Source organism: Bos taurus, chromosome 11, assembly GCF_002263795.3.
Source record: "Bos taurus isolate L1 Dominette 01449 registration number 42190680 breed Hereford chromosome 11, ARS-UCD2.0, whole genome shotgun sequence".
Taxonomy (NCBI): domain Eukaryota; kingdom Metazoa; phylum Chordata; class Mammalia; order Artiodactyla; family Bovidae; genus Bos; species Bos taurus.
The window spans coordinates 72,963,484-72,984,291 of record NC_037338.1 but is presented as its reverse complement, the minus strand read 5'-3'; the positions used below and the strand labels follow the sequence as shown (position 1 = coordinate 72,984,291).

At 45.7% G+C, this 20,808-nt stretch overlaps 1 protein-coding gene across 3 annotated transcripts in view; it reads right to left on the bottom strand.

Moving 5' to 3' along the window:
- Positions 1-1,241: 1,241 nt before the first annotated feature.
- The window catches only part of CIB4 (calcium and integrin binding family member 4), a 53,000-nt gene continuing 33,433 nt past the window's right edge, over positions 1,242-20,808 (bottom strand). Inside the window, exons 4-7 of one of the 3 annotated variants that reach the window (XM_059891528.1) lie at positions 10,367-10,508; positions 3,793-3,902; positions 2,839-2,927; positions 1,242-1,437 (exon numbers count right to left, since the gene is read on the bottom strand). In XM_059891528.1, the coding sequence (XP_059747511.1) occupies positions 1,407-1,437; positions 2,839-2,927; positions 3,793-3,902; positions 10,367-10,508 (372 nt within the window). In that variant the 3' untranslated portion in view covers positions 1,242-1,406. The remainder of the gene's footprint in view (positions 1,438-2,838; positions 2,928-3,792; positions 3,903-10,366; positions 10,509-20,808) is intronic. The other 2 variants (NM_001076455.2, XM_059891529.1) reach the window with 2 other exon arrangements.

Genomic DNA, 20,808 nt, shown 5'->3' with positions numbered 1-20,808 from the left:
AGTGGCACAGCCAGGATGTGGACCCAGACCTTTCGGACTCCCAATTGCTGGTATTCCCCCTACACTCTTCACTTGTGGTCCAAGTGGGGGCTGAGGGGCAGGGATGACGCAGATCCTGGAGGGCCCTGTGGTGTCTGAAGGAAGAAACCACTTTCTCCATCCTGCCCTGACTGGCAGGGACAGGCTGCTTTGGCATCGCCCCGGGACTGTTTCTAGAAGTGACGGAGGGGAAGGGACCTGAGGCCAAGTCAATCTTCAAGGTATCGCTGTGTGTCAGGAGCCCCTAGCCAAGAGTGGACACTGGGCTCCTGGTTCACACTCTGAGATGGCTGCAGAGGCTCAGGTTGTGGAGGGTGCTGCTCCCCACCTCCACCTCCTAGGTGGCCTCCGGCCTGCAGGAGAGGTCACAAGAGCTCCTTTAGAGACAGGATCTAGGATAGGAACCTTGGGCCAGGTGTGTACCCATGCCTCGGGTGCATGCCAACATCCCAGCACCCCCTGGATCTGATCAAGGGACTCCGTTAAGAAAAGGCTCTTAGTTCCCCTGCATGAGTGAAATGGGTTCTTATTTCCCCAAAAGACAATGCGACCACAGCAGATTCAGGTTCATGGGAAGGTGAGCACAGCCCTTCCCCTGTAAGCCAGTCTTTAGACACCTCCTCCCTGAAGAGAGTGTAAACAAGAAAAAACAAGAAAAAAGCCCATCAGGTAGGCATCTGACAGCTTTTATGGACCCCCTAAGGGGCTTCTCCTGTGTCCCAAACCAACTGGGCTCCAGAGAGTCCCTGTGGTGGCCACATTAATTCAAGGGTTTGGCCGAGTGGCAAAGCAAATAAACCCTGATTGCTGGTCACATACTGTCATGTCCCAAGGGTGCAGGGGTGTCAAGTGGGGCCAAGATGTCTTGGGAAGCCAGGCACCAATTGGAAAGACTGCTCAGCGCATAGCTCTGTACAGCCTGCACCCGAGATGCAAGGAGAGAGGCTGAAGGGAGGCCCGTGGAAGTAAGCGCAAGATGTATATTCTCCTGGTGAATTTCATCTGGTTTGGCTTGGTCCCCGCTGTGACATGGGTTGGCCTCAAAAAGACTGGCCAATCTCAGTCTTGGCACATCTTAGACACTGGCAAACTTAAGCCCTGGAATGAGCAGTTCTTAATAAAAAATTACTTCTATATGACCTTGCACTCAAAATATAATGTTCAGTTCAGTTCAAAATATGATGAACTGATGGGAAAAGGGAAAGGCTTTAATTTTGCTTTATTGAATGAACAATATTCTAGAAGTGAGGGAGGGATGGGGACAAAGTCATTCTTCTAGTCAGATTTCCTCTAGTGCCTGCAGAGGGTTGAATTCCAAGTTCCAGGGGTCCCCTTCAAGGCCACCAGAGCAGGTATTTGTGTTCACGTCAACATCCCCAGAAATGAATCCGAAAGGAGCTGAAAGAAGGAATTCCATTAGCCACCTCAAGCCTGAAGTTGTAAAATCCCCTCTACTTCCTGGGTTCACAGCTCTGTGTCCCTTTGTCTGAGCAATGGTCAGCTTGCAGCAATCCAAGCCACCCCAAAGCCTTCTTTAAAGCTCCTTTGAGCAGCTCCAGAATGCTAAGGCAGTCACAACCTTGTGGTGCTGGAGCCAGTGGAAAGAAAGGGGAGTGATTCAAAGAAAACACTCAAGGCAGACAGATTCCAGCCTCAGTTGTGTGCTGGGCTGTTATAGAAGAAGAGGATCAAGTAGGGTGCTCCAAGTGTGGACTGTCTTTCTCTAAAAGAGCCCCTGGGCAGCCATGTTGGAAGGAAGGGCCATCTCCTCCAGCCAGGTGATTGGAAGAGGGCCAGACACCTGCCTGGACTGGCCAATCAGATTCTCTGGGAATTCAGTCAGAGCCGAGGGACATTCACTGAGGGTCATTGGGAGCCAAAGAGCTATAAACTTGACCACTGTGGAGAGGCCACATTTGGTCTCATGCCTGGCAAAGCAGAGATTTCTGGCTGCACGTAAAGCAAAGACCAGAGCTGCTGAGGACAGAGGCAGAGACTCCGGGCTCCTAGCCGGGTGCTCCATGAGGCCTAGCTGGTTTTGTTCATTTTTGATTGGTTAAACCATTTTGAAGGGGCATTTGTCCTTGCTGTCACCTTGGCTGATGACCAAGGGCAGAACAGGGTGCAGGAACAGCAGACACAGGCAAACATGTAGTTCAGTGCGAGAAGACTGCCCTAACCGGGCTGGTCCTCCTGATATGGGCTGCCTTCAGTGGTGGTGTACTTCCCACAGCTGGAGGGACCCAAATAAAACTGTTGAACACAGCCAATATGGAGATGGCCAATTGTCCAGAAGTGTCTGGACCAGATATGACCCTTACGGCCCCTTTCCACCTGAGTTCTTCTGAGCTCCATCACTGGCATATTCACTGTCTGCCCCACCCCCACCCGGGTTTGGTGCCAGTCCCCAGCTCCTAGTGGCCACTGGAGGTTGTAGTGGGAGGGGAGCAGGACTAACAGTGGCAAAGGGGACTCCCCAGATCAGTCCTGCAGCCCAGTGGGCTTTGCGCTGGCTGGAGAGGGACAGCACCTAAAGTCTGGACCATCCGCGTTGCTTGCAATGCCTGAACTGCAATCTCCACTTTGCCTTTTGAAACTCCATGCCCTGTCTCTTTCCAGGTTACCTCATTTCTCAGAAGTTCCAGTATTGCTGATTCTGAAAGAATCTGCAAAGTGCCCTGGAAACTCATGACCTCATTGGGAAGACTGAGGTGCTCTGCTGGCTCAGGGAGACTGGGGGCGGGGAGCTTCCTGTCTCCCCCACTAGGCTGGGCACCCCCCGACTCCAGAACACCTTACTTCATGAAATCTGGAGATTTGGCCATTGCGTGTTCAAACTCTGAGAAAGACAGCATATTGTCGTTGTCCAGATCTGACTCATTCAGGACCTGGACAGGGGCGCAAAAGGAGCCAGAATGCAGAGAATCAGAAAGTGAGATGGGGGTGCAGGGCTGGGGGGCAGGGACCACATGCTGAGTGTTACCACAAGCCAGGCTCTCTGCCTGGTGCTTAGCATCCCTAGAGTCCCCTGGGGGCAGGTTCTCCACTCCCTGCCCCCACTCCCACCCCTAGTCCTGCCCCAGACAAGGACACAGAGATGCAGAGAGATGAGGTTATGTGCACTGCTGTCTGGGACCTTGTGGGCTGAGCTCATCTTGGGCAAGAGTCCTCTTGGTGTCTCCAGCACAAACTTGGCAGTGAGAATGGATGTGGGGATGATGGACAGGGTGACATCCCCCACCCGCTCCTGTCACCCAGTCACAGGCAGGGGCGCTGCCCTGCGAGGTGCACAGTCAGGGTGGGACGCAGCCAGGAGCCCTCGTGGTTTTATCTTTGCTCCTAGTTCCCATCCAGACCAAAGAGTTCTCGTGCTCTTAGGACAGATGGGCCCAGGGCTGTCTTCGTGTCCTTTGGACTCTCACTTGAGGACATCTGGGCATTGTGTGGTGCTGTTATAGTGTGGGGAAGGGGACATTGTGATGTGTCCATCTGAGGCTGTGCTGCTGTTGGCCCACCTGCCTGCAGTGGCTACAGGGTTGGTGGGAGGGCCCCTTGGATGGGGGCCTTGGGCTACTGCTCTGGGGACCCAGGAAGGGAGGCATGGTCCTGGAGGAAGGACAGAAACTGGAGGTAGTTTTTTCTAGCAAGTGTGCATCCACCAGAGCCCCTCATTTGCCTGCCATCAAGAGGCTTCCGGTGATGGCCAGACCCACCGCCCCCCGCCCCCCGCCCCCCGCAGCCCTGGGCACACACATGGCTGGTGAGGTCGGTCAGCAGGTCCTCTGACATGTCGTCACTATTGAGCAGCCGGAGGATGATCCTCTGCAAGTCCTCCTCGTCAATGAAGCCATTCTCATTAAAATCTGCCAAGAGGAGGCGGGGCCTCAGAGGAAGGGAGTCCTGGGCCAGGACACTGGCTGGAACCTGCAGGCTCCCACCAGCCTCTGGGAGGCCCCGAGGAGCCCAACTCTGCCAGGTGGGCCTAGAACCTGAGACTCAGGGGGACCTGGGGCAGGCCTAAGTGTGGGGAGTTGCAGCAGTAGAAGGCAAATTCAATTCAATGTGATGACTGTTGAATATGAAACATGCCAACCTTAGGAACTGTGTAATATCTCACTTTGAAGAATGACAGCTAGAGCTAACTTGGGCCCAGAATGGAGGAATGAGTTTGCTGGAGCCACGGGGACCCTTCGGGGGTGGAGCCAAGACCTTGGTCTCTGTTCTCCAAGGAAGGGTGTGGACATAAAGGTCCAGTTGAGCACCTCACTCTTTAGGCAGGTGGCTCTCCCCTGCTGAATGGTAATCAGCCATGGGGACTGGATACTGAAACCCATGATGTTCATCTAAGCGCTCCCTACATGGCTCCCCTGTGACACACCACGGGCGATGGATCAGAGCCAGTGGGGGAGAGGCAGAGGGGCTTGGGAGGGTCCAGCGTCAGGACTAGAGGGAGTGGGGCCCCGCAGTGACCTTGCGCTGTGGGTGAGAAGCCCTGCAGCCTCTCCTGAGAGCCTTCCTCCCACCCCCCGCAGTGTTTCCAGGGGTCCTGCTGGCCCAGCTCCCATATGCAGAGACTGCGGCAAAGCAACATGGCTTTGATCCCAAGCCATCTGAAAACAGAATAATTTGCTGGAGTAAAGTGTAGTCCTGGACAGTTCTCCTCCCATGGGGGTGCCAGGGCAGAACCTGGGTAAGGGTTGAGGGCTGGGAGCTCTGGGCTACCCGGCAGCCCATGTGGCCTCAGAAGCCTCATGACCCATGTTCTTGGCCACTTTGGGGAGAGAGGAGGGCTCTTCTTGCTGTTTCCCAGCAATAAGGGAGATGAGCGAGTTGGTGGGCTCAGCCTTCAGGTGTCCCCCAAACTCTCTGACTGTCATCATCCCGATCTGTCATGTTACTCCTTGCAATTTACAAAGTACTTTCACAAGATTAGCTCATTTGAATGAGTGAGCTAAGGCAGGCCTTCACCACTATTCCCACGGGAACTGAGGTTGCCTCCCTCGCCGCTCCCAGCCACTAGCATCCCCATGTCAGATGCTGGGAAGATCAGCCTCTGGTGCTATGGCACCTGTCTGACGGTAATTCACAGCTGGTGGGAGCCGTGCTGACCCAAGCAGAAAAGCAGTGCTGGGAAGCTGGTCTCCAACAGGTAGAAAGTCTCCCCAGAGACGCTGAGAGAAGATCGATCAAGTGGAGGCCAGGACAGTCCCTCAGAGCAGAGACTGGAGGCCAGGAGGTATGTCCTGGGTAGGTGTGGCTAGCCGGCTGGACTTGACCGACAGCCATTCGCCCTTTCCTTCTTCCTAACAGAATTGCAGTTCATGTTTATGCCCAGCTTAAAATACACAGCCTTCTAGTCCCCCTTGGAGCTATGTGTGACCATGTAACAGTTCTGGCCTATAAAGTTATAGCCAAAGTTTGCTGGGTGGAGCTTCCAAGAAAGTTTGTTAAAGAAGAGTAGATGTCGTCGGTGTGTTTCAATGTTCCTTTTGTCCTTATCCCCTCTCCCATCTCTTTTTCTCCTTGACTGGGATGACGAGATACCTGTAGGCACAGAATACATTGACTCTGAGGACGGCAGTCCCATTAAAGATGGGAGATTAGGAGGCTTGAAGGAGCCCGGGCCCTTGATTGCCTCCTGGAGCCATTACCTCAGCTCTGGACTGCCTGAATCCAGGATTTCTTTTTTTTCAAACAAGGATGCTCTTACAAGTAACTGAATGCAGTCCTAACTAATATTGTAGGTCAGAGCAGTAGTAACTCTTCAGCACTTTTTTTTTTTTTTTCCTGCTGCACTTTAGAATCCTGCAGGGCTCTTTCAAAAAGCGTGCCAACCAGGGCATACCCAAGACCATCACATCAAGTCTCTGCACCTGGGGCCCAAGGGTAGGTCTTGAAAACTCCCCAGGTAATTCCAATGTCGTCCATGCTGTAGTCAGGAGATCACAGAGTCAGACACGACTCAGTGACTGAACAACAGCGATTCCAGTATTGGCAGCGATGGAAAATCAGTGGGTTAGAGCCATGCTTCTGAAACTTTCAGGTGCAGAGGAATCATCTGGGAGTCTTGTTCAAAGGTAGATTCTGATTCAGTAAGTGGAGACTGAGGCTTGAGATTCTACATTTCGAGCAAGTTCTCTGGCAGTGATGCTGCTGCTGGTATCTAGGCCACAATTGGTGTAGTGAGGGGTTAGAACATTGAGTTAGGTCTTCAGACTGGCTAAGGATGATTGCTGAGGCCATCACATCATCATCCTCTCTTCTCTTTTCTTTCTCCTTTTCTTTCCCTTCTTTTTAGTCCTCCTCTTCTTCCTTCATTCCTACCACTACCACCTCAATTTATAGAGCAGCCACCACGGGCCAGGCACCAGGCTCAGAGATTCACACGTCCTATCTTCAATCCTGCTGACAGCTCTGTAAGGCAGCAATCTTCTGAGCCCGAAGAGAATTCAGATTTGCCTGAGTCTAGCTGATGAAGCCTTGGAGTTTACGAGTCCCGAGGCATCTATTTGCACCACTGATTTGCATGAAGGCTCTGTGCTTTTTGCTTTTGCACTGGAGCTCAAAAAGGAAGGAAACTGTTCGAGGAGGCCCTGGAGGAGGGTAGAGAGGAGAAGATACAAGGACAGTGTAGGGGCCTGGAGTGTCTGCTTCTCGATGTGACCTGAGGACTCTGCCTGACCTCTCAGGAGGGAGGACCTTCCCCCTATTCGTGAGCTGAAGACGTTTGAGCTCCCATGTCTTGAGGGAACTCATCTAGTTCCCTGAAGGTTTGGTGGTTTTGTTTGTTTAGCTCTAGAAACAATGGGAAGACAGCTGAGACAGATATCTTTTGGAACATCTGCCCAGCCTACCCTACCATCTCTGAGCAGCATTTCAACTCCCAGTGATTGGCCTCAGAAGCTGCTTTTTCTTGGTTGTGGATGACTGGGCAAGCTTGGTCACCTAACCCAAGGGCAGCTGGATCTCTGGTTTCGCGGAGCCGATAAGCATCTCCCGAGAAAATGGAAATGAGAGACAGAGATGCTTGTGGCCCGTCAGTCAGAGTGAAGCCCATAGGTCACGTGAAGGCTGGGGTAGTCATCTTTGGTCCATAGGCACAGAGGCATAAAAATTGGATCTGCAGAAGGAGAAGGTACACAGAGAGAAGCAGAGATAAGAGACTAGGCAGGCAGAGAGAAAAAAGGAGGAAGGAGCTGCCTGGCTTCCTGAGCACTTTCCAGCTGCATTTGAGGCCCTCAGGAAGCCTGCTTCACTTCTGCCATGGATTCCACACTGCTTATGGTGGACAAACTCTAGTGCCTTCCTTCCCTCATGATCTGCTCTTCTTGGTGTTCATGCTTTTGTCTAATCGACACACCCATCTAGTGTGCGTGGGGACTTACATCTAAGCAGCAGGATTTGGCAACAGATGAGATGTCTATAATATAATATGTTATATTGCCAGCAGTCTGGCCCAAGAGACTCCCTAGCTGTCTTGGAAGAAGCAACTGGCCATGTTGGGAGGCCCATGTGACTAGGAGCATAGATCACCCTCTGGAACCTGAGGGCAGTATGCAGGCGGTAGCCAACAAAAGGCCAGGGCTCTAAGTTCTGTTGTTGTTGTTCAGTCGCTCAGTCATGTCCATGAATTCTGCCAACAACTGGAGTGAACTTGTAAGTGGGTTCCTCCCGTCTCAGTCATTCTTCAGGTGAGATTGCAGCCCAGCCAAAACCTTGATTGCAATCTTGTGAAACCCTAAGTTGAGGACCCGACCAAGCTGGGCCTAGACTTGTGAGATTATAAGTATGTTTCATCTAAAGCCATTAAGTTTGTGGTAACTTATTACACAGCAGTGGAAAACTAATATACTGCTGCTCTTCCTCGGTTGCCTTTACACAGGTAACTTCATGTTACTTGCACAGGTAAGACAAGAGCACCTAGTCTGGGTCAGCATTTTCCACCCAGAAGAGCTGGCCCATCCAGAAGAGTACTAACAGGAGACAGAAGAGGCTAGAGACAGCACAGCAAGTGCTCTGTGGTGGAAGGGCCGACGAAAGTATCACAGCTCACGAACTAGAATGCTGTGGATAGCTTGGAAATCCCTGGGGACTCCCAGCAGTACTTGGAGTAAGGAAGGAGGAATAATACTGAATGGACTATTAAGCCAACTGAATTTGGGTCTATGATTTCATTTGTACTTACCCTGCTTAAAGTTCACTGTAAATTTGTGTCTCATATCAAATTCAGAACATTTGAGGCCATTATCTCTTCAGATATCTTTTCTGCCCTGTTTATTCTCTCCTCTCCTGAGATGTCAGTTGGATATTTGTTAGACCTTCCTATTGTCCTACATGTCCTTCAGGATCTGTTTCTTTTTTCTCATCATATTTTTCCTCTCTGTTCTTCAGATTAGATTATATTCTATTGATCAGTCTTCAGGTTTACTGACTCTCTCATCTTCATTCTCCTGCTGCTGCTGCTGCTGCTGCTAAGTCACTTCAGTTGTGTCTGACTCTGTGCGACCCCAATGACGGCAGCCCACCAGGCTCCCCCATCCCTGGGATTCTCTAGGCAATAATACTGGAGTGGGCTTGATTCTCCTGCTAAGCCCAAATGGTAGATTTTTATTTCAGATATTTTATTTTTGAGTTCCGTGTTTTCCATTTGATCCTTATAGTTTCTATTTTTCTACTGAGAATTTCTATCTTTTCATTCATTAGGAGTCCATTTTCTTTTATATCATTGGGCATAATTATAATAACTGTTTGAAGATATTTATCAGCTAATTCCAACATCTGGCTCATATTAGAGTCAGTCCTCATTCTTGGGAATGCATCATTTTTTGTTTAAAAAATAATAAGATACTGAATAATTTTATTGTATCTTAGACATTATAAATGTTTTATGTAGAAACTGTGGATTCTGTTATATTCTTCCAAACAGTGATGAATTTTCTATTCTAGTGGGCAATCCCTCTCACTCAGGGACCTTGTAAAATGCAATGGCAGCTCAATTCTCCATTCAGTTCTTTCATCCTTACCTGAGTTGCTTTGAGTTCACCCTGGTATCTATGGTTTAGAGGTCAGAATGAGATTTGGCTCCTTCTGGCTTTCTTTCATGGACTCTCCCTTCTTTTCACTTTTGATGGGAAAGGTGTCCCAAACTCTGATTTTTCAAGTCAGAAAGAGATCAGGGTTTCTATTAGTCCTGTATGATGCCACTTACTGAAGCTCACCTTCAGGCTGTAAAAGTACAAAACTAAAAGTTGGGGGAGGGGGTGGAGAGCCGTTCAGTACCATTTCCTTTTTTCAAGTGTTAAATCTGTGCTTTCCGTGGCTATGCAGTGCCTTGAGGTAGTTGATTTTTACATTTTGTTTAGAGTTTATAGTTGCTTTCTGCAGAAGAGACAGTATGATAGGAGCTTACTCAGCTTGTCTCTGTAGGGAAACTTATGATTTCCTATGCGTTTACTGGATACTAAACCTGAAGACATATCAAATACAAAAATATCATTAAGCCCCTTTTACATGAGAGATGAGACACTGAGACTTTATAGGTCCCTCTGGCTTAAATCCCCTTCACTCCATTCTATCCAAGTCCGCTTGGCTGAGGCAGGAATAAGATGGCGTCCACCATGTGGGGACTGGGTGGGAGGAGCCGGTAGAGAAGGAAGACAGGCGAGATGACAGACCACACAAGCCTAAATGGACGAGTCCTTTGGCCCAAGGGGTTGGCAAGATGAGCTTGAAGCCTTGCATGTGATCTGTTTGAAGGCTTTGTTTCTTTCCTTTTGATTCCTTTTGGGAATTTCCGGGGCCCCAGATGTGCTAGGGGTTCATGAGGCTGAAGAGCAGAACTTCAGCTCCCAAGTGTCATGGGACCTCAGAGATGATATCTCTCAACTTGCTCATTTTTAAGATGAGGAAACTGAGGCTCTAAAAAGTAAACCGATTTGCCCAAGATTTCTCAGCTATTTAGTGGCTGAGCTAGTTTCAGTGTTTTAAATCTCTTAACTTTTACAGAACAAGCATAACCCCTTCATGCCCATATATAGTCCTCTCTTTCTCTTTCTGGCCTGCCCATGCTGCTATATGGAATATCAGCACCAGTGACTCCATTTGCCTGTCTCTGGTGACATGGAAGGGAAGTCATCAATCCATTAGAGCTGGACTTCTCAACCATTAAAAAAACCAAAGATCTACAGTACTTGAGAAGTATAATACCCCTCATACTCAAGTAATCCCCAACGAACAGCATCAGACCAATGCATTGATGCTGATGGATTCCAGATGTGGTATTTACTCTATGGCCCTTGTCCCACCACTCAATCCCCACAGCACCCACCATAGATGCGGAAGGCGTACTCTATCTTCAGGCTGGGGCAGGCCTGCTCGCTGAACACAGACGCCATGCCCAGCACATCCTCAAAGGAGAACACATTGTTGTGGGAGAACACTCTGCAGATTCGGTCTCTGAAAGGGTTGACCTGTAGGTGGGGAGGAGAAAGAGGCAGGAGGCTTTTCAGTGTCAGGTTCATGCCTCCCAGGACCTCATTAATCTATTAGAAGCACAGTGTCCTGGGTTTGGGAAGAAGGCAAGAGCAACAACCTAAATACTGGAGTAGATGTTAGGTCAATGAGCCAGGATCATGGACATGATGGAGCGTACCCAGGATGAAGGATCACACTTAACATCACTCTCCCCACTGTTGCCTTCTCCTGCAGGTACTTCCCAAAGCCTCATTTTTCGGTTGTTATTCTTTTTTTATGTTTATTAATTTATATGTAAAATTTGGAAAACACCCCCCATAATATTAAAAATGGGATAAATGTTGTTCCTGATTCACTCTCCATGTTTAACTACTATTAACATATTGATGTAGAAGTCGGATGGACCCAGGTTTCAGATCTGGCTTCACCGTTTACTAGTGATCATTTTACATAATCTCCAGAGCCTAAGATTTCTTATCCACAAGATGGGGTGGGATAATACTATACCTACTTGATAGGTCTGTTGTGAGGATTAAACAGGATAGGTTTAAAGTTGTATGTGTGTGTGTGCTCAGTTGCTTCAGTCATGGCCAGCTCTTTGCAGCTTTATGGACTGTAGCCTTCCAGGCTCCTCTGTCCATGGGATTCTTCAGGCAAGAATACTGGAGTGGGTTGCCAGGCCCTCCTCCAGGATATCTTCCTGACCCACGGATTGAACTCATATCTCTTACATTCCTGCATTGGCATTAGGTTCTCTACCACTACCCCCACCTGGAAAACTCTAAAGTTGCACAATAAATAACACTCAACAGATGGTAGCTCTAAGTTGGTATACAACTACTACAAGATATTATTACAAGTTGGTATACAACCGCTACAAGATATTATAATTTGTACAGCAGTTTTCATTTTTAAACCAATTAATTCTCAATTTTGAGTCCCAAACAAGGAAGCGTCATGTGATTTTAGAAACCCTGATTTCCCTAAAGTGGGCCTGGCCAGGGTCATTCATGAGAGGGCTCTTCTGAGCCAGCACCACAAGGTTCTAAGCCATTTCTCCACCAGCTCAGTGGCAGCTCATGAAGGCCACCTTGCTGTTCTCTCTCCAGCCCCCAGGAATGGGCAGGTGGGATGGGCTTTGGGAATGGGCAGATTTAAGGAGAGTTAAAGGCACAGAACAATCTTGGGAATATTTAAAAGTAACATATTCATCTTTGGCACTCTCCTCCTCCTGCTCTCTGTGTCTCTTATCCATCCCCACCTCGTGGGACTCCTTGGCCCACAATTGCTCAGAAATCCAGCCTCTGTCTACTCTAATCTCACCCTATTACTGGTAGGCCTTATCAGATCCCAGCTGTGCTTCTGGTGTCCCAAACTGACCCCTGATCACTCCCTTCTCATCAACCAAAATTCCATTTCCTTAGATGCATCTCAGCTAAGAAAGCTATTTGATTCTGTGAATTCACACAGCAGTTTCTCCATCTTCCAAAGTTTTGATTAGTGGAAACAAACCTTTAGTTGATTTTCTAGTCCCCTTTGACTGACAAGGTATCTCTTCAAGGCTCTAGGCTTCTTGCAAAAGGAGTAGTTCCACAGAACACACACCCTATCGGCTCCCTCGCTGGACCCCAGCCCCAGCCTCTCTGGGCCCATGACCTTGCCTATCACTCCTCAGAGCTGCCCTAGCTTCAGCCAGCGCTTTGCTCTCTGGTTTTAATGTCTCCACTTTGGAGACATTCATCATGAACATTTTTGTTTCATTTCTTTTGAACTCAGCTACAATATGAAAGTCTATGGTTTAATTCTATTTGGTGTATGCACTTGAGATGGAAGAGAGGACATTCTGAGTCATTTCCCATGACTGTGTAGATCTCTAGCCTTAATGAGCATACTGGTTATCTGAGGTCCTTCTTGAACACATGAATTGTAACTCCTGCCCTCAGAGATCCTGTTTTAGAAGATCTGAGGCACAGCCCAGCATAATGGATTGAATTGCATCTCCTCCAAATTTTATATGACCCCGAATAGCTCAGAATGTGACCTCATTTGGAAATATGGCCATTGCAGACGTGGTTAGTTAAGGGCATATTAGGTCTAGGGTGGGCCCCAGACCTAACATGAGTGGTGTTTTTATAAAATGGGAAATCTGGACACAGAGACACTTAGTCAGGGAGAACATCACATAAAGATGAAGGCCGAGATCTGGGTGACACAGGCACAAGCCAAAGAATGCCAAATATTGCCAGAAAACTTCTGCAAGCTAAGAGAGAGGGTTGGAAAAGATTCTTCCTCCCAGCTCTCAAAAGCAACCAAGCTTGCAGACACCTTGATCCTCAGCCTTCCAGCCTCCAGAAAGTGAGACAACACATTTCTGTCTAATCTACATAGCTGTGATACTTTGTGATGGCAGCCTTAGTAAACCAATACATTGAGAAATCTGCATTGTAAATAAGATTTTCAATTGACAGAATTAATCTCATATATATATACATAAATTTGTTTCAGGAGTGGCCAGAGTCCAGGTGAATCTGGACTGTGCTGCTAGGTCTTCCAAACTAGCTCCTGTTTCCTCTGTCCATTCACTTCCATGCTCCCTAGAAAGCTTGGTTTGCCTGCCTCAAATGGATCCTGATAAGAGCTATCTAGTGTGATGTATTCCAGGTCACATGCACGTAGCTAAGTGGCTTTACAGATTACTTTGCCAAATTGTAACTAAATTAACTCTCACAAATGGATAGGTGGCTTAACAAGATTCCTGCAAGGAAACCACAATTGAAGATAATGCTTACGATGCAAATGCAAGTGAACAAGAAAATGTCAGGGCAGATTCCTCTCATACTTAAAATGAGAGTTCTTCTCTATGAGGTAGAAACAATGAGAATACAATCAGATGTAATGGGAAGTCCCATCTCCTGTTCTGTTCACCTGCACTCAGATCAATAAGCTCACTGCCTAAGCATCTATCCAACCATGGAATGAGATACCAACCCTTCCCTGGGTTGCCCCTACTACTTGGCCTTACTGGGAGTGATGGGGATTGTTGTTGTTCAGTCACTCAGTTGTGTCCGACTCTTTGAGACCCCGTGAGCTACAGTACGCCAGGCTTCCCTGTCCTTCACCATCTCCTGGAGCTTGCTCAGACACAAGTCCATTGAGTCAGTGATGCCATCCAACCATCTCTGGTGTCCTCTTCTCCTCCTGCCCCCAATCTTTCCCAGCATCAGGATCTTTTCTAATGAGTCAGCCCTTCACATGAGGTGGCCAAAGTATTGGAGCTTCAGCTTCAGCATCAGTCTTTCCAATGAATATTCAGGGTTGATTTCCTTTAGGATGGACTGGTTGGATCTCTTTGCAGTCCAAGGGACTCTCAAGAGTCTTCTCTAACACCACAGTTCAAAAGCATGAGTTCTTCGACACTCAGCCTTCTTTATGGTCCAAATCTCACACCCATATGTGACTTCTGGGAAAAGCATAGCTTTGACTAGATGGACCTTTGTTGACAAAGTGATGTTTTAGCTTTTCAATATGCTGTCTAGGTTTGTCATAGCTTTTCTTCCAAGGAACAAGCGTCTTCTAATTTCATAGTTGCAATCACCATCTGCAGTGATTTTGGAATCCAAGAAAATAAAGTCTGTTACTGTTTCCACTGTTTCCCCATCTATTTGCCATGAAGTGATGGGACTGGATGCCATGATCTTAATTTTTTGAATGTTGAGTTTTAAGCCAGCTTTTTCACCCTCCTCTTTCACCTTCATCAAGAGGCTCTTTAGTTTCTCTTTGCTTTCTGCTATAAGGGTGATGTCATCTGCATATCTGACATTATTGATATTTCTCCCGGCAATCCTGATTTCACATGTGCTTCATCCAGCCCAGCATTTCACGTTATGTGCTCTGCATATAAGTTAAATAAACAGGGTGACCAGTGAACCAGTTCATTGTTCCATGTCTGGTTCTGTTGCTTCTTGACCTGCTTACAGGTTTCTCAGGAGGCAAGTAAGGTGGTCTGGTATTCCCATCTCTTTAAGAATTTTCCACAGCTTGTTGTGATCCACAAAAAGGCTTTAGCATAGTCAATGGAGCAGAAGTAGATGTTTTTTCTGGAATTACTGGGCGTGATGGGGGAGGAAGAATAATTGCCAGGAAGTCAATTCATTCCCCCTTAGACCCGTATCACATGACTATTATCCACCTACACACACACCCGCACCCCCGACATACACACGCCTTGTCTCATAGAGATTGGGAAGCCGGCTGTTGGTGTGGTACCTGCTGGTAGCAAGAATAGAACGTGAACACAATATGATGACCACAGGTTCTATTGGATGATGCAGAGAAAATTTTGCTGAAGGTGCACAGAAATATGCATTAGAACAAATTTCACAAAATGTATTAAATAGTTGAAGAAAATGCAGCTGTTTCTATCATGGTGTTCCTAGATTCTGTTTCAATAATGAAACACATGAGGAACCACATTTCTGTGAGCCACTAAAGGGAAGAGGCAATGTGTACTGAACAGTACATTACTTCCTTAATAAAGACATCATTTATGAGAAAATTTGTCTGAGTGTAATCACTGATAGAGTGGCTGTTTCCTGATGAAAATGGATTCTGGGTAGGGGTGCAAGGATGTTGATACATGTGAAACTACTCCCCGCAGAATTTCCTTCAGGCTACTGTAGTCAAGAGCTCAAATCCAGATATATACAAGTGCTGTGGGATGCATTGGTGTGATCAGTTTTTTTTAATACAGTAAAACTTATAAAATGATTTATAATCAGAAGGAAAATGACTATGAAAATCTTCTGAACCACCCAGAGGCTTGTTGGTTATCTTCTGGCAGTGCACTTAAAATAGTCATCAGAGTTAAAGAGGATGTATTCTTGTACAAAAAGACAAGAGTTCGAAATTTGGTGAGCCTTTTCTGAGGACAAGTGGCTGTTGGCAGTTTGCTACCTCAGAGATATCCACCAAAATATGAACTCAAATTCTTCTCACTCTTCAAGGTAAAGGATGACTTATTATAATATTGAGTGAGAAAGTGTTTGATTTTCCAAACAAACTCATGCTTTGAAGAGAATGCCTGAGATTTTTGAAAATGAGATTTTTGTTGTTGACAATCTGTGATCTCCTGTGATCACCTATAAAGATGCTTCTATCTGCATATCTGAAAATATTAGAAACATATTTTTCTAATCTGTTTGAAAGTGGTCCAGGTGAAGAGTGGATATTCAGTCCATTTGTTAAAAATCTAACAAGTGGATATACAATATGCAAGGCTTGCCAATTAGCTTGTAAGAGCCGCTGACTCACGTAACGGAAGATGGGCATCAACCAGCCTAATTTCAATCAAAAGTCTTTAATTGATGGTTGGGGTTGAAAGTGAGTACCATAATTTAATGTAGCTAGTGATACATCCTTTTCTTTGGATCAACTACTTTAGCCATTAAAAACAAACCCAGCTAGACCAGACTCCTAAATGGCTCTCTGTCTCAAAGTGTTAAAGCAAGATTCCAAAGAGAAATGAAACATATTCAATTGCTTCTCCGACACTGTTATTAATTATAAGCAAACAATAAAATTGTGAAAGGAGGAAATTTTGTTATGTAAAGTAAAGGAGAATTTATTTAAAAAATTTTTATGTAGGGAATTCCCTGGTGGTCCAGAGCTTAAGATTCTACGTCCAGTGCCCAGGGTTTGGGTTCAGTCTCTGGTCAGAACACCCACAAGCAGTGTGGTACAGACAAAAGAATATATATATATCACATATTTAACTTTTAATTTTGCACGTTTATTTCATAACATTTAGTACTGTAGTAAAGGCATAAAGTTTATAAGTGAATAAATGCCTATTATGGCTATGTACTCCATTTTATTTTATTGCTGAGGGTGCATGATCAAAAATGTCTGGAGATCTCTGATCTAGATTAACCCGCTCATAATCACAAATGTGGAAATGAGGCCCTGAAGGGGAAGCGGGGAATGGGGAGAGCAACTTTCCCAAGGTCATTCAGCCAACGAGCCCAGCCTAGGATCTTCTGAGTCTGCCTGGTACTGTTCCTGCCACGCTGGCCTGTGCCACATAACTATCAAACAGAATGGTGGTGATGAGGCCAAGCATGACCTGAAAAATTTTTTTTTTTTTACAAGAAGTGCAAAAATGGAGATGAGATTGGAGTCAAAAAAGTGGCCCCCAGTCTCTGAGAGCTCTAACGCAATAGGAGCAAACGCTACAGAAAAGAGAACCCCTGGGGGTTGGAAGGAGGCAGCAATGGGCCATCAGGCTGGGGAATGGTGGAAGAAACAGAGCAAGGAGCAGAGCAGGTGCTAGTCTCAGGGCTAGACCTAGGTCACCAGAGCTGTGTCTGGGCCCTGGAAGCCAGGCACTGGTATAGCTCTAAACTGGTATAGTTCTCTGTGAGGTCCAGGGCCACCTTCCAGGACAGTGTCCCAAGCCTGTCTATGGTCCAGAAGGGCAGCTTCCCTCCCCCCAGGTTCCCTTCCACATCACTCTCCAAAGTTCCCACGACACAGACTGCCCATGACAAGGTGTGCTTGGCACACATGCAGCTCCCTGCAGAGGGTTGCTGATGGTGCTGCAGGGAGAGTTCTAAAGGCCCAGGGGAAGCTGCCTCCATGCCTCTGTCATCTCTCCACCCTGAGCCAAGAGCCAACTCAGCCAGAGTCCTCAGGTCTGGCCCAGCCCAGCCAGCAGCAGACAGAACAGCTGGAAAAACACAGGAGAGGGAGCATGGCTCATTAATGAGCTCAGTTCCAGTTTACTGTATTCTAGATTTTTGTTGCTCTTACTTTAACAATCTGAAATCTGAACTAATAAAATTTGGGACCCATCCAGAGAGTTATTGTCTGCATAAAATTTCACACTCATTTAGCAGTCTTCAATCCTCCAAGGGAAGAAGATGACAATTGACAAAGTAATGCTTCCATTTCAAGAATAACATATGCCCTAGTGTGAAGGTGTTCTGAACAAGGGAATATAAACATGTCAATGTAGAAATTTATACAGGTAACGGTAGTACAGTCTCTATCCAGGCATGACAAAACTAAAGAAGGTGAAAATAAACTCCAAACACTGAGGATTTTTTTGGAAACAGAAACTACAGTTTGTAAATAAAAAGATTTCAGTCCCTGCCAAAAAACTAAGTTTTTTTTTTTTTTTTTTTAATAAAAGCTCTTCACAAAGCTATTGAACAAGAGATTTGATTTGAAGATGAAAGTCAGAGGGGAAATATTTGGACTTAGCTTAAAAATATCTCCTCACCATTCCTCCAGCTAGCACATAGTCAAGAAGAGCTTTTTGCAGTTGCTGGAAAAAATTCACACAAAAATACACTAGTGACTCAATATTGACATCATTGACACAGTTTGATTCTTAAGATCTCATTTAAAAAAAAAAAAAAAAGATCAAACAGCATTATTTCATTTGATATTTTCATTACTAGTTAATCTTTCTTAATTTTTACTGTGGTTTTTTTTAAATAATGCTTTATTTTTTGCTCATTTGTCTGCTGCCAACTCTTTTAAAAATGATAAATCATATCATTTTCAAGTGATATGTTCATCTGAAATGTTCCTATGTTCGTAAATCAAATGTTCATATTTTTAAAATTTTAAACAGATGTAAAGCATCTGGCAAGGAAAAGCATGGATGGAGGTATCTGTACAAGAAGCCAGCCCCTCCTAGACCTTGAGTGGAGCCCTTAGGTTACTGGAGCAGACTCTCACTGAGAGAAGCACTGCCTGAAAGATGACTCATCATTGTGCAAGACTAGGTGAGCAGACCCTGTGTCCTGGGAGAGGTGTGTAACAAAATCTTTTGTATTTTAGAGGCTTTAAAAACTTCTCTTGGATGTACCATGTTTTTTGCTTGGAAGGCTCAATATTATTAAGATGTTGATTCTCCTCAAATTTCCTGCAGAATTAATAAGGTTCTAAAGTCTTCCAGTTGATGTGTTTGTAGAAATTGACAAGCTGATTCTAAACTTTATATGGAAATACAAAGGGTCAAGAACAGCCAAGACAATCCTAAGGCAGAGAAACAAGGCTGAAGTACTTACACTGCTAGACATCAGGACCTTGCTAAGACTTTTGTAATCAGTTTAGGGTGGTACTGATGCAAGGACAGACAAATCAATGGCCCGATAGAAATTCCAGAAACAGACCCATACATATATGGGTGCCTCATGTATAACAAAGATCACGTTGCAATGGAGTAGGGGAAAGAAGAGGTTTTTCAATAAGAGATGTTGGGTTTAGTGGATATCCATACACAGAAGGAAGGAATCTTGACTCCTACCTCACACTGTACACAAAAATCAATTCCAAGATTGATCATAGATCCAATGTGGAAAACCAATAATTAAAAAAAGCGTAGCACAACACCTTCATAACTGTGAGGCAAAGATTCTTTAATAATACACACAAAGCTCTGATTATGAGAGAAAATCTTCATAAATTGGAATATATTAAAATTGAGAATGTGTGTAGTTCAAAAGACATCATTACAAGAGTGAAAAGGCAAGCCACAGCAATCAATATATACTTCAACAGGTGAATGGATAAACAGGCACTGGCATATCCATACAACGTAATACTTCTCAGCAGTAAGTAGATTCGTGCAACAATATGGACAATTCTTAAATGTATTTTGCTAAGTAAAAGGAGTCAGGTGTAATAATATATAATGTATGAGCCCATTTGTAAGACATACTGGAAAATGCAAAAGTATGATATAAGGATGGAAAACTGCTGGGTGGTTGCCAACATTTGGGGGAAGGGGACGGAGTTAACGACAAAGAAGCCTCACACGGAAATGCTTAGGGCGGTGAAACTGTTCCGTATGGTGCAGCTGTCACGGCAGCTTCACACCTTAGTACATTTGTTTAAACCCATGGAACTGTATACCACAATGAGTGAAGTTTACTGGCTACAAATTAAAAAATTTTAAACTGCAGGATGTTAGTGAACTCAGGATGAAATGTAGGTCATGACAAATAAAAGTAACTATGTACAAATAAGTGACAAAATCCCACTGAAAGAATTTGGGAAAGAGGAACTGACCAAGCAACTTTGGAAAATAATGTTTCAATCAGGTACTGAAAGTCTAAAGACAAAACCCCCATAAACCAACATTGTACTCTAGATGGTAAATTTGTTTCTCACAGGGGTTCAGTCCAGTTCAGTTCAGTTGCTCAGTCATGTCCAACTTTGCGACCCCATGAACTGCAGCACGCCAGGCCTCCCTGTCCATCACCAACTCCCGGAGTCCACCCAAACCCATGTCCATCGAGTCGGTGATGCCATCCAGCCATCACATCCTCTGTCATCCTCTTCTCCTCTTGCCCTCAATCTTTCCCAGAATCAGGGTCTTTTCAAATGAGTCAGCTCTTTGCATCAGCTGGCCAAAGTACTGGAGCTTCAGCTTCAACATCAGTCCTTCCAATGAACACCTAGGACTGATCTCCTTTAGGATGGACTGGTTGGATCTCCTTGCAGTCCAAGGGACTCTCAAGAGTCTTCTCCAACACCACAGTTCAAAAGCATCCATTCTTCGGCACACAGCTTTCTTTATGGTCCAACTCTCACATCCATACATGACTACTGGAAAAACCATAGCCTTGACTAGATGGACCTTTGTTGGCAAAGTAATGTCTCTGCTTTTTAATATGCTGCCTAGGTTGGTCATAACTTTCCTTCCAAGGAGCAAGTGTCTTTTAATCTAGTGGCTGCAGTCATCATCTGCAGTGATTTTGGAGCCCCCAAAAATAAAGTCTGACACTGTTTCCCCATCTATTTGCCATGAAGTTATGGGACTGGATGCCATGATCTTAGTTTTCTGAATGTTGAGCTTTAAGACAACTTTTTCACTCTCCTCTTTCACTTTCATCAAGAGGCTCTTTGGTTCTTCTTCACTCTCTGCCATAAGGGTGGTGTCATCTGCATATCTGAGGTTATTGATATTTCTCCCGGCAATCTTGATTCCAGCTTGTGCTTCATCCAGCCCAGCGTTTCTCCTGATGTACTCTGCATATAAGTTAAATAAGCAGGGTGACAGGATACAGCCTTGACGTACTCCTTTCCCAATTTGGAACCAGTCTGTTGTTCCATGTCCAGTTCTAACTGTTGCTTCCTAACCTGCATACAGATTTCTCAAGAGGCAGGTCAGGTGGTCTGGTATACAACAACATTAAGCATCTAACAATGTAAAACTAACAATGTTCATACTCCAATAAAAAAATCACCAGTCATGAAAAAAAGTAGAAAAATAAGATCTACAAC